At 41.2% G+C, this 12,669-nt stretch overlaps 1 protein-coding gene across 1 annotated transcript; it reads right to left on the reverse strand.

Moving 5' to 3' along the window:
* Window positions 1–12,035, reverse strand: ZP2 (zona pellucida glycoprotein 2). The gene is given in 17 exon segments (XM_004587099.3): window positions 1–146; window positions 1,180–1,263; window positions 1,622–1,718; window positions 1,799–1,934; window positions 3,642–3,831; window positions 3,993–4,117; window positions 4,200–4,291; window positions 4,372–4,559; window positions 5,728–5,854; window positions 6,600–6,781; window positions 6,877–6,973; window positions 7,698–7,859; window positions 8,675–8,881; window positions 10,441–10,535; window positions 10,915–10,998; window positions 11,801–11,889; window positions 11,974–12,035. Coding segments are annotated over 17 exon segments (2,163 nt in total).
* Between the last annotated feature and the right edge of the window lie 634 nt (window positions 12,036–12,669).

Here is a 12,669-nt window from a genome sequence, read left to right on the forward strand (position 1 = left end):
TTAGTGATTGAATACCATGGTTCTTCTTTTACACAGGTAACTGATGCAACCTAGCGTTACCATCACTCCTGCTAAGGCTGCCACAATAGCTGTTGCTTTAGAGGCAATGTCAGCAACAAGCCCAAGTTTCTTGGAGTCCCCAACATCTGGAAGTAAACAGACAAGCAAGTCTTAGGTTCATAGTGAAATTTTCAAGGTAAGTTGAAGCCTCATAAAGCTTCTGGAGAAGGAGAGGAAATGAAGCTTTAAAGAATTTCTTTGGAAAGTTTCCAATAAGATAGAACCTTGCCCTGGGAGCCAATCTCTTCTCTTGCCTTCCCCATGTGCTTTGTCAGTCTTAGATCAGACAGGCTGGCACCTGTGAATTACTTTGAGCTCTAATTCTGTATAACATTCTGGTGCTACGATACCATTAGTTACCCCACTCCGCCCACTGAGTGATCTGACAGGTTTTTAGGGATGTAAGACCATTTAATTTCAAAATTCCAGGCCCAAAGGTAAGGTTATCTGGACTGAGGATGTGGAATGGCAATGGGAAGATAAACTGTTAAAAAATGTTTGCTCTAGAATGGTCATGGAAAATGGGATGAGAAACTAAGTTGATTTTGGTGTAAAAAGTTTTTGAAATTATGCATCTTAGAAGCTAATGGAAAATACACATGAGAAAGCTATTCATGACTTTAAATTTTGTATACAAGTTTGACTATAGCAAGTTAAAACATGCACATCCCTGTGATCAATCATAGAAGGCCACTGGAAATACTATTTCTTAGATATAGGCTAAGATTTGAATAATCTAGTATAGTATTAAGGACAAGACTATAACTTAGATGTCCATGAATCAGGACCACAGTTAAGGCAGAACTATGTAAAATCCCATATGGCTATCAGCAGTGAGGCAGGTCTCTTTGTAAGGGTGTAACATAGCTATAATAGTAGAAAAGACCACATATACATCATTAAGATCATACAATCCCACTTATGTTTTAGGGGGATTTTTGTAAAGGTACATAAGAGTTTACGTTTAGTCTATTAGGACTCGGTTTAGCCTGTTAGTAAAGAGGCTTTGTCTTGTATTCTGCTTGTTGAGTTATGCTATGAGAATGCATTACTTACATTAAGCATTATCCTCCCAGCATAAAAAGCTAAGACCAGGGAGTTCTTGCTGTAAATCCGTACCTATGAATGAAGAGCCATCTGGTAACAGGAGAATTGGTCCCGGGAGGCTGACTGTCACTTTCTCCAATTCAGTGTTCCTTGTAGCTGAAAAAGATAATCGGGTTTGTCTCTGACCCCTGGAACAGGTACTTGAGAAACTGCTGAGACTCCCTAGAAGTAGATGTTCCCGTTCCTTCTCACAGGTTTCCCTGCCTTAGAGGAAGGCATGGCTCTCATTGTGAAAAGTAGAATGAGTTCTCCAAGAACTTGCCCAAGGTAATTCTTAAGAATCTGTGTGACTCAGATACATGTGAATGAAGCACACAGGAAGACGAGAAGGTTCCTCAGACTCTTGGGACTAAGCAGAAAATGAATTATTCCTGTCTCTCTTTAGGCTCTTCAATTTTGAAGGACTGAGGCTTGCTTTGAGTGAGACACAGTAATGGGGATTGGGAATTTTTACCTCGCCTGTGTCTAGATGACGCAGGGCAAGTCACAGAACACAGAGGAGAGTCGGGAGAGTGTTGATTGCAGATTAAGGCACTGCAGTGGAAATAGACCTGGAGACAGAAGGCTTGAGTCAGGTAGAATCATTCCAACCACATTTAACCTATCTCCGGTGGCCTTCTTAATCACCTACCAGGCTAGACAGCACTTGGGCCTGTGATACAAAGGCAAAGGTCTTCACATCAAACCTCTGATAGTGATAAGGATGGGTCACAGAAGAGCCAACTGGATGAAAGGTAGTTTGATAGTTGTCCAGGTTGTATTCACAACTAGAAGGCACACACCAGCGATGAATCAGTCACATGCATGCATGCATCCTCAGAATCCAATTCAGAATTGACCCCAATACAGTTATGCCTAACCCTTCCAGAACTCTTAGGACTGTGTATATCTTCGACCAGTACCTTTGCTATAGTTAATACGTTTTCTTTAAAAAGATTTGAAAAGCAAAGTGATAGAGAGCTGGAGAACCAGAGAACCGTAGATCAAGAGTGAGGAAAGGAGACAGCAAGAGACATTTTTCCATATACTGGTTCACTCCCCAGTCAACTCCAGGAACTTCATGTGGGTCTTTACAGTTAGATGACAGGAACCCAAAAAACTGTGCCACAACCTGCTGACTCCAAGGCACTCACTCATTAGCTGGGAGCAAACATGAGATTCAATCCCAAAAACTGATATGGGACACATGCATCACAAGCAGTAACTTCACATTGCTGTGTCAAATGACCACCACTTCATAGGCCTTGAAATTTTTCAAACATATTTGAAAGGGTAAGAGAGGGGCAGAGGAATGGAAGGATACTTCCCAAATGTTGGGGCTGGACAAGGCCAAAATCAGGAACCTAGAACTCAATCCTCTAGGCCTTTCCAGTTTTAGTGTAATGTGTTAGCAGGAGTCTAAGCACTTGACAATCACCTACTTCCTCTTATGGTATGCAGTAGTGGGAAGGCAGAATCAAAAGTGCAGCCAGGGCTCAAATCCAATACTCTGATATGGATGGATTGTGTCCCTTAGGGCATCTTAACCACAAGATTCCTACACCAGTCCACTTCTTTTGACTTCATACAATAATGATCATGAAATCCTAGGAGGTACATGCTGCTTTTTTACTGCATATTAAAATACCTATTTGCCAGATGAACTCTAACAGGGACAAGTTTATACACCCTCATAAAAACTGACGTGGCTCTTTCCACTAAGTGTTAACAAATGCCTGTTGTTTCCCAGGCAGTAGGTGTTGGTGACAGGAGAGGTGAAACCCTGACATTTTGTAACCTTATTTGTTAGCAGAGGGTTGATGCTGTGAAGAACACAATGAGGAGCATGCAACCTACAGAATGTAGAATTGTCAGCTCATTTTTGTATGAAATGTTACCATGATATGGTGAAATGTGTATTATGGAAAACCTATGCATGAGTTTCAAGACTCCTTTGACACTACAGGTGGTCATTGGGAGGACAAATGCCTTTTGTACCAATGTGTGTGGCTAACTACAACTTTAGAGAATTGTAGTGCTAAGGTTCTAGAGTCATAGTGGTGTTCAACTCCCAACTTTACTGCTAAATATTGCTTTGAGCTACATGTTTAAGGAATAAGCTTATTTTCTCCTTTAAAGATGGCTATTGGCTTCCTCAGAGAAATCAACTCATGCCTGCAGAGAACACAGCACAGTGCCTAATATACAGTAGGCATTCAATAAATGGATAATGACTGAGAGATTCATTCGTTCTCCAGGTAAGCGATTGAGTATTGGAGCCAGTAGTTTCCTGATGGAGGGTCGCAATGTTAAAGATTCAGACAATTAAGAAAGCAGCATGAGTCACTTGATCAGCTCAGGAATCCATGACTAAGAAACTAGCACTAAATCAAGGCCTTTCTGACTTATTGCTGTTTGAGTCCAAGAGAGTTCTCTTATCACCATCAAGTTCCAGTGGATTATCTAGGCAACCATACGATATGCAGAGTACCTACCCATCCATAACAATATTCCACTTGGGTAGAGAGGTTGGGTCCATTGAAGATGTTGCCCAGCAGTCATCCAACACCAGCTTAATGTTGGGGTCATTTCTATTTAGGACTCTTACTTCCATGTAAATTGGTTGGCGGAGGTATTTCACTATGGGGTACTCATTGACCCTGTAAGGCTGTTGGTAGGACGGATCTGAAATGAAATAGAAATTTATCCCATATTCAAGTAATTGATGTTTGTAACATATGCTTAAATGTCACTACTTCTCCATTAGTCTGGAAGCATCAGAAAGTATCTGAAGGAAAAGTTTCCAAAAAGTATTTAAGCAGCCATCTTAGAATGCAGCATCTCACCTGGGTAGGTTTGCAAGCTCAAAGCAAGCAGACCTGGTTTCACTGAGGCCACTGGAGGAAGAAGGTGTTTGACATTGGCATTGAGTAGCACATCTTGTCTATTATAGTAGCACTTCACTGTCATTCTGTAAGAGTGTGCACATGAAGAGGTAGTAAAGAATTCATATTAATAACTGTGTTCATTAAGAAGTAACAAATATGTCACACCTGAATTCACTGTCTCTGGATATTTTGCTTGGAGGAAGATTTTCCCAGAGAGCATGAACTTCATTTTCATAGATGACTTTCTCATCTTTTAACTTAAAAATATCAGAAGTATGATTAACAACCAGTTACTTCAAAGATCCAGAGTGACATTTTATCATCCACCAGTACTAACCTTATGTTTTGTTCCACATCCATTCAGGGGTATGTGAAACCTTACCATCCCCTGAGACTGGGCCTTGAAGACAGGTTGACAGGATGAATTTCCTACCCTGAGGGTATCCAAATTGAGAGCTGGTTTGGTTTGGTGGGTGTAGACCTCAAAATCCATAAATCCATCCTGGGTACAAAATTCACCTGTAACTAGACCACGGTGAAAGGGATAGAGAGTCAACTTATTTCCCATGTGATATTATCTATCAACCTGAAAGTGTTATGGGGAGGGAAATTTTAATTATTTTTGGCAGGAGTCCAGATTTTGTTTTAAGCTTAAGTTTGGAAAATAGCTTGATAAACAGCCCAAGTTGCAAGGAGGAGCTTCAGCCACAGCAAAGCTGCTGTGTGAGAAACCAGGATGATTTTCCTTTCCAAGAGGGAAGAGCCAAGGACATGGAAAGAAGTGATGTCTAGGATATGAGCTAGAGGACAAAACTCTGAAGAGGGACTGTGGTGACCACATCAGACTTATGTGGCTTAACACCCCTTGTGTTACGAGGTCCCTTCTTTCCATACAGGTTGAGCATCCCATTCTCCTACATCAAAGATCTGAAATCCAAAGTCAGAAGTGCTCTGAAATGTTGAGGCTCTTGCTTAGAATGATTGGAGCATCACACATTTCAGATTTTCGAATGGGAGATGATCAGCTGTCAATACCTATGCAAAGAGTTCAAACTTCCCCAAATACAAAAAAAAAAAAAAAAAAAAAGAAAGAAAGAAAGAAAAAAAAAAAAAAACCAACCAAACATCAAGATGAACACTAGCCCACAACACTTTTCAGGATCTGAAATATTTTGGGTTCTAAGTGTTTTGGATGAGAAATTGCACTAGTAAAATTCTCCATAGTTTGAGAGGGAAAAAATGAAGCAAGGGCTCTTATTTTTCTGTTTAATCTGTAACATGTCAGAGTAAACAGGATCCCAGGAGCCAGAGGCAAGGCTAAGGATACAGAAATTGCCCATTGTATTCTTAAGGAAATCTGTAGTAACTTGGGACAATTTTTTTAAGCCTTTGGTTCTTACTAGAACTGTGAGACATTCTTCCTGTATGCTGGGCTGAAGCCTCTAATCTATGATATTCTGATTTATACACTGAACAGTGACTGAGAGCTACCATTTTATCTATATCAGACCTTTAGAAATTGTATACGACTTAGATCCCTGTAATGGCAGCTAGAGTGATGTTTCTTATTTGAGCACTCCGATTTCTTCAAACCCACAAGCAATACGCGGAAATCAGAACATCTGTGTTTCCCCATCTGCACACAAAAGCCAATGAAGAAAAAGGTAGACAGGGTGATTTAGTAAGTCTTCACCTATAGAAACTGGTGAGTCACAAAAGCACTCAGGATTAATCACTGTGGACACTGTATCCCGTTGCAAGTTAAAGGTCAACTTGAGTGAAGATATGTAGAACCGATTGTGGAGGCATTTTCCAGAAAACTAAAATGAGAGAAGAATGTCAATTAGCTAGTCACAGCCTGTCTGGGGCCCAGAGTCATCACAGGAGGCAGGCAGGAAGTTCACTCAATACCTACAGGGTATACTCCAGGCTTCTCTGGTTTCCCTTTAAGCTGAACAAGGGAGAGCCTATCACTTCCCCAGATCAGGATGCTTCCCCAGGCAGGAAATCTATTGCTTTAAACTCATGCCCTGCAGGACCCAGCACTGCATGCTCTTTGTACTAAGCACTAAAGCATGAATTAACAGATCGAATTCCAAGGATCAGTGGAGGACTCGCCAAGTCTGAGTGGAAAGGAGACATTGCAAAACACACAACCCAATTTAAGATTACTCTCACTGGTAGTTGGCAATCACATCAGTCAAAATTGGCCTGTTAAGGACAGCATGGGATTCTTTTGTTTGGGTCAAGCTGTCCCGTTTGTTGTAGAGCATTATGAAAGGTTAGTCATTAGTTATTTGACAAGGAATGTGGGCTGCCTAATGAACTGAGGGACAAACATGGGCAGATTTCCATTTCTGAAGTCAAAGAGGCTTGGTATTAGAGATTAAGTTTCCGACACCTGAAAATTCACTTATATAAAATGATCCAGTGAGTCCCTCCAAGTGTGACTGTTACACCAGCAACTACTTTATGAGCAAATCACAGGCTACATCACGACTACCCACAGAAACTATACCCCAAGTCAGGCTTACATAGAGTTGAATGGTAGGTAACAGAACCTACTTTTGTTCTGAGTAGAGTCTTGCTGAAATGCAGTCTCAAGCCGTTGGCAGCTTCCACATCAATCCCGTTATGGTGCAGCTGGCTCACTGCAATGTTTCTGTTTTCAATGTTCACAGATGTTAACTTCCCAGGGAACTCTGGTATGGTAAGAGTCATATGCGTAGCATTACAAGACACAGGACCTGGGAGAAATGATTGACAGCAATGTCCATTACTAGTCTTAAGCCCTCAGAACCACGTGTTCCACAACCAAAGTTATAGCTTCCTGGAGCCTCACCTGACAAACAAATGGCCTGTGATGAGAAGGCGATCATCCGTCCAGGAGACACATGTGAAAGCTTCAGAAGTATTAGGTGGAGATGGCTGTCACCTTCCTAAAGGGACAGTATTGTTTTGCTTTTTTAAAGGTATTGGTTTGCTAAAATCTCAAACCATTAAGAATCATCAGAACAAGCATATATTTTAAGTACCAGGAACCATGTTCACTCAAGTTGAATTTACACATTTTTTTTCCCAGCATCTATTCTGAAGGCATTCTAGTCTTAGTGTCATCCCCTGAGACATCTGGAAGGCTAGTGCTCTCTGATGACTAGGCAGATAAATCTGACCTTATTCTCTAGTGACAGCAATCAATATTTACAGAACTCGGCAATAGCTTATAGTCAATGTGAAGTTCTTAAAGTGGCCAATGCTAGCACACTGGGGCCAGGACTGTCCTAACCACATCAGCACATGAATTCATTTAATGCAGTGTCTCACCACTGTTAACATGCTTATATCCATATATATGTATATATGTGTGTATATATATATAAACCTAGGAAATAGATAACCAAGATGTAATACTTGAATCTGTTCTCCTGTCTGTAGTCTTGAATTCTCAGTATAATGTGAAGTATGAGTACTCCTGAGCCTTGTGAATTAAAGTATGGACCATGGCTGATTTGTTCACCGTTATGTCTTTAACATCTAGTCCTTGGCACAAAGTAGGCATTGAAGTCCTTTTCATCAGTTAATTGAAAGACACATTCAAGTTCACATTTCAGTTTAAGCATACAGCCCTGTGCCTTGGGTGTACATACACATTTTCACACCTACCACATAGTGAGTCACTCCAGTGGCATTGAATGGCACATTGAGGGTCAACTTGTTGTCAATCAGGATACCAAATCCTTGTCCTAGGGCCTCCTTTAGAGTCAGAGTTTGGGTTCTTGGATCATGACCAATCTCAATCATCCATCCCATCTGGGATTGGTTCACCTTAAATCAAGAGATTTGTTTAGAGGTCTGGTGCACACTGAAAACAATAAGTAGCTAATAGTCTTAGGAAACTAAAATTCATGTCACCTTTAATATTGAATTAAGGGCTAATAAAGTTATTTTAAAATTACTTTCATACCATAATGCTGTCAAAGTCAGTAGGAATGTGTGGGAAAGAAAGCTGGAAGACAAAAATGAAACATTAAGCGATACATGAATCTGATTTTGCAGAGAGTTACTGAGGCATGCCAGCTGCTAGTGTGTGCAGAAAGCAAAGTAGCTGCTAAATCATTCTTGGTACAAGAATCCTGGTTATGCCCTTAGCTTCATTTTATGTCTTTGAAGTGACAGAGGCAGTTTGGAAATCCAAACTCTTCCAGCTGCAAATTGTGCAATCCTTAGATGTGCAGTATTTCGTTACATCCTTAAAAAGTCAGATGTTTATATAAAGTAACAGCTAGCGAAGTTTGTCCTATGTCAATATCGTCTGTGTTAGACCTAAGCCACATGAAGATGTGACTGGGCTGTATTGCTCATGTACTGTGTCTTAGCATCTAGGATCGGGCCTGGAACATGGTAGATATTCATTTATCAAATGATTATTAATGTGATCATAACTGCAGATTGGACCCTTTTTATTTTAGTCAGCAAGTGCTAAACACAGCCAACACTTAGAAGCAGAGGGATAATACTACCTTGTAAGTAGGAAAACACAGCCTCAGTGTGGTTAAAAAAACTCGATCATGGTCACACAGCAAGCAGTGAACACAGGACTGAAATCCTAACCTAGTTCTGAGCACAGAATTGTTGAATACCTTATTTCCCCCCTGAAAGAGCCCAGTGAGAAGTCATGATCCCTTTTCACTTACAGACATGGAGTCCTCAGTGCAGATTATGGATTTTGAAAGTTCAAAGATCTGTTCTACTTGTGTAGCTGGACAGAAGAACTGATACACGACACCCCCACGATTTAGAACAGAGCTACTGTCTGTGACTCTGATGCTCATCTGGTGTCCGCCATGCTGTGTGCAGATAGGAATAACAGAGCCACTGCTTAGTGGAAAAGCTGACTTCAAATACCATCTGACCCACCTGGGTGGAGAATCCCTTAAAGTTACAGATACAAGTTCTGGAAGATGCCTTATTTCTGGAACAGAAGATTGCTATGATATCACAGAGGGCTATCTACACAAAGATTTACTAATGGTTACACCATCAGAAATACGTATCACAGCTTAGTTTTTATCTTTCTTACATTTACCCTGTGTCTGGGCATCATAGTCCATTTGATACGGGTCCTCTACCCAGGTTAGTCAAGCACGTTCATCTACTGAGCTCCTAAATAGCTGCTGTTGTGCCAAGTGCTGGATAAACCCACCTTTGCTGTTATTCCTGACCTTAGGGAACTCGTAGGCAGCAGCCAAACTTGAAACTCAGATAACTATTTTAGATTATGGGCCACATACAATCCATAGATCCATTGAATTAAAAAAAAAAAAACTGTAGAATGAAAGTGTTAAATTTAAGAAACCATTCATCGATTAGGACCATTAAAAAAAACCACAGACTTTGATTGTCTGCAAGTTGTAGTTTTCAAATTTTTGGTTTATAAAAATGCACTTCCAAGCCTGCTAAAGTGGAAGAGGTCCATTTTAAAACTGGAGAGTAATCACTAAACATCAATCACTAGATCTTTACATAATTCCATTGAAAAAAACAATCACAAGTCTGTTTAGAGCAGAGTCAAAGGAAGTAGCTGTACAAAGCTGAGACTATAGGCTACGTGCACAAGGGGTGTGGTCTGTTTAACCAGCACATTTCCAGGATTCACTCCAGACCTACTATGTCAGTTGTTAATTAGATCTGTATTATCAAATCTTTGTGTTCCCAAGTGATGCTCTGCAGCCTAAAGCAGAGAAAACAGGCTAGTTTTGTTGTTCCTGATAACTTTGATTGGCAATACCAGTGCTTGTAAATAAGGAAAACCTGAGGGCTTAGGTACTGTTAACTTTTTAGCACCTGTTTTTATAAACTAGCGTTCTTTATTGGCAAGTACCAATGTATCCTTCCAGCTCACATAGGAGGTTTAAATCAAAATAGTTTATTTTTGCACATTTGTTTCTTCTAGGCACTGTGACAAACCTTCGTCTATTGTGTCATAGTCTTCCATTATCCTGTGGGGAGGTCATCTCATTTTTCAAAATGGGAATAGAAATTTAGAAGATTTAGAAAATACAGTAGTAGAGATGAGGTTAAATGGCTCAAACATTAGATCATCAGGCTATCTCAGCATTGCCATTTCAGGCCTAATAACTGCGTGTTACAGGGCTACCCTGGTCAGTGCAGGAGTATTTGGCAGCATCCTTGACTTGTACCCACTAGATACCCATCATGGCCCCCCGTCCTCAGTTTCAATAATGGAGAGTATCTCCAGACATTTCCAAATGTCTTCTGGGGAGGTTAAAATAAATTACACAATTCTGAATGACTTACTGCTTCACTTTCCAGTCTAAATTCTTGGTTCACTCCCAGTATCTACTAGATTACCACTTTCTCAATCATTCTTGAAGCCGCTACTTACCACTGTCTTGGCACACGCCTCATATGGGGCTGTTAGAGTTGGCCCCTCTGGGTCCAAGATATATGAACAGTTCAACAGTTCACCACCCTGGGGGTCTGTAGAAGCCAGAGAAGATCAGAGATGGCTAAAAAGTACATTCCAGTGGCAGAGTCAGATAGGCAGGCAGGCTGAACTGCATAGCTTATCAGTCTGTTTTCAAAGCATGTCAATTTTAATCACTTAATTTTGGACCTAGCTAGTGATGCTGGGATATGAAGCCATAAGTGTCTCAGGAGATTCTGCAACGCCAGCTGTTACAGAAACAAGAGATTTGTTTCTGCCATTCTTGATGGCATCATGCAAACCAGAAACCCCTCCCTCCGTGGCACTGTGGGAGCTGGATGCCAGTTACTCTAGACTTAGTGTGCTTTGTGCACCTGACAATGGTTGTCTTGTGCTAATTAAGACTTAGGTGAGACAATATGAGTTACTTACCTACCACAGATGCAAGCCATGTCTCGGTGCCACCATGGCTGGGAAATCTCAGTATTATTTCATTTTCACCGCAAGTAACAGTGCCTGGAGAACAAAAGAAACATGCTGGACCTTCTTGAGGTACAGAAGGCAAAACTCACTACGACAGCATACGGAGTCCTGCTTTCCAGTAGGCATCAGGGAAAAAAGTCAGGTGAGAGACAAGGATTGTTCTTGGAGAGCTCACAAATTGGTGAGACAAGTCAGACAGCTATAAGGCAGCATACCAATAACTCAACAACTGTCAGGCAGGCATGCCTATGGCTGTCTGATGCACTCCAGCGGGAACCCTGGCTGAGGGTTAACAAGCATGCCCATGGAAGCCAGGTCAAGAACCTTGATGATAGAGCTGAAGGAGGTGTGGACCATGATTTTGTGAACAACCGAAGAACTAAAGCTATCTCTAGAGGTTTTTCAAGTTTAAGTGAAAAACTGATGCATGTGTTCTCTTTTAGGCCAAATTCTGCTCCCAGCTCACTGCTCTGCGACCTCTGGTTCACGTGAAAGTCCTGGAAAAACTCCATGTCTCAGTTGACATCCACCCAAGTCTTCCTGTCAGTTCAATTCACAATTGATGTGAATTTAGACGTGCTGCTCCTAGAGAATGGGTTTTAGTGCTGTGATTTACTGTTCTGTGGATGCTATCAAACTTGAGGCATGGAGGCCTTGTAATGTAGGGCAGACTTTTAAAGTTCTTTCATTTAGTAGGTGTACCAAGTCTGCAGTAGGCAGTGGAAGCAACTTGAACCATTGAGGAAAATGGTGCATGGAGTCCCTTATTTCTTGGCCATACAACCACAACCTTCTTTCCTTTCAGGGGGATGTCCCTCCCCACCACGAGACATACCTGGGAAAGCAGGATCTGCTAACTGAAGAAAATCTACTGAGTTCCCTGATATCACAAGAGTGAAAAAGACAAAAAGACACCTGCTGACGCTGAAAGAGAATAGACAAGAGTTAAGGGAAAATGAGCTCACTGAAACAAAGCCACAGCAGTCCTCTGCTTTCAGAATTACTCACCTGAAGCCTGCACTGAACCAGCTTGAGAGACTCCCAGAACCTCCCGTTTGCTGGTACGCCATGACGAAAAGAACCAATCAACTAGGCACATGGTCTGCTGCTCTTGTGCTTTTATAACAGGAAGCAGGCTCTGGCCCTGCCCTCTTCCATTTGAGGCACCTGAATCTCCAACCACCCTCCCAGCTGAGAGTGAGGGAGTTAGGGAGGAAGTGGCATTTCCCCTTCCTGACTTACATCTGCCTTGGGTATTCTTCCACCTGCTCCCTAGGACAAGGATGAAACCCAAATTCCCTGAATTTTGCTCTAGGTGATTTGATTTTTTTCCCCATAGCTTTGAGAGACATTGGGATCTTTTGGGCCACATATTTACACCTTCAGTACATGTCTAACGAGGACGGTAAGGCTTATGAGATAAGAACGTGTCTTTTTCAGGTCAGCAGATCTTTCCTGTAAGTAACCTCTAATTGTCTGGCTGTTGTGGAAATCACCCACAGCCAGTGAATGCAGGAACACTTTTTTTTTTAATAGAGGAAGCATCATTTACCCAAAATACAAAAGTTTTAAATTTACTATAAAAAGTACAATTACAGAAGGTTACAGAGGAACAGTAAAAGCCATAATCTTGCCACTGCTAATATTCAGGCCTGTAAATTTTATAGTCTTTTTTTTTCTAGAAAATGTCACATACAATTTTTT

This window comes from Ochotona princeps, chromosome 24 (assembly GCF_030435755.1).
Source record: "Ochotona princeps isolate mOchPri1 chromosome 24, mOchPri1.hap1, whole genome shotgun sequence".
Taxonomy (NCBI): Eukaryota; Metazoa; Chordata; class Mammalia; order Lagomorpha; family Ochotonidae; genus Ochotona; species Ochotona princeps.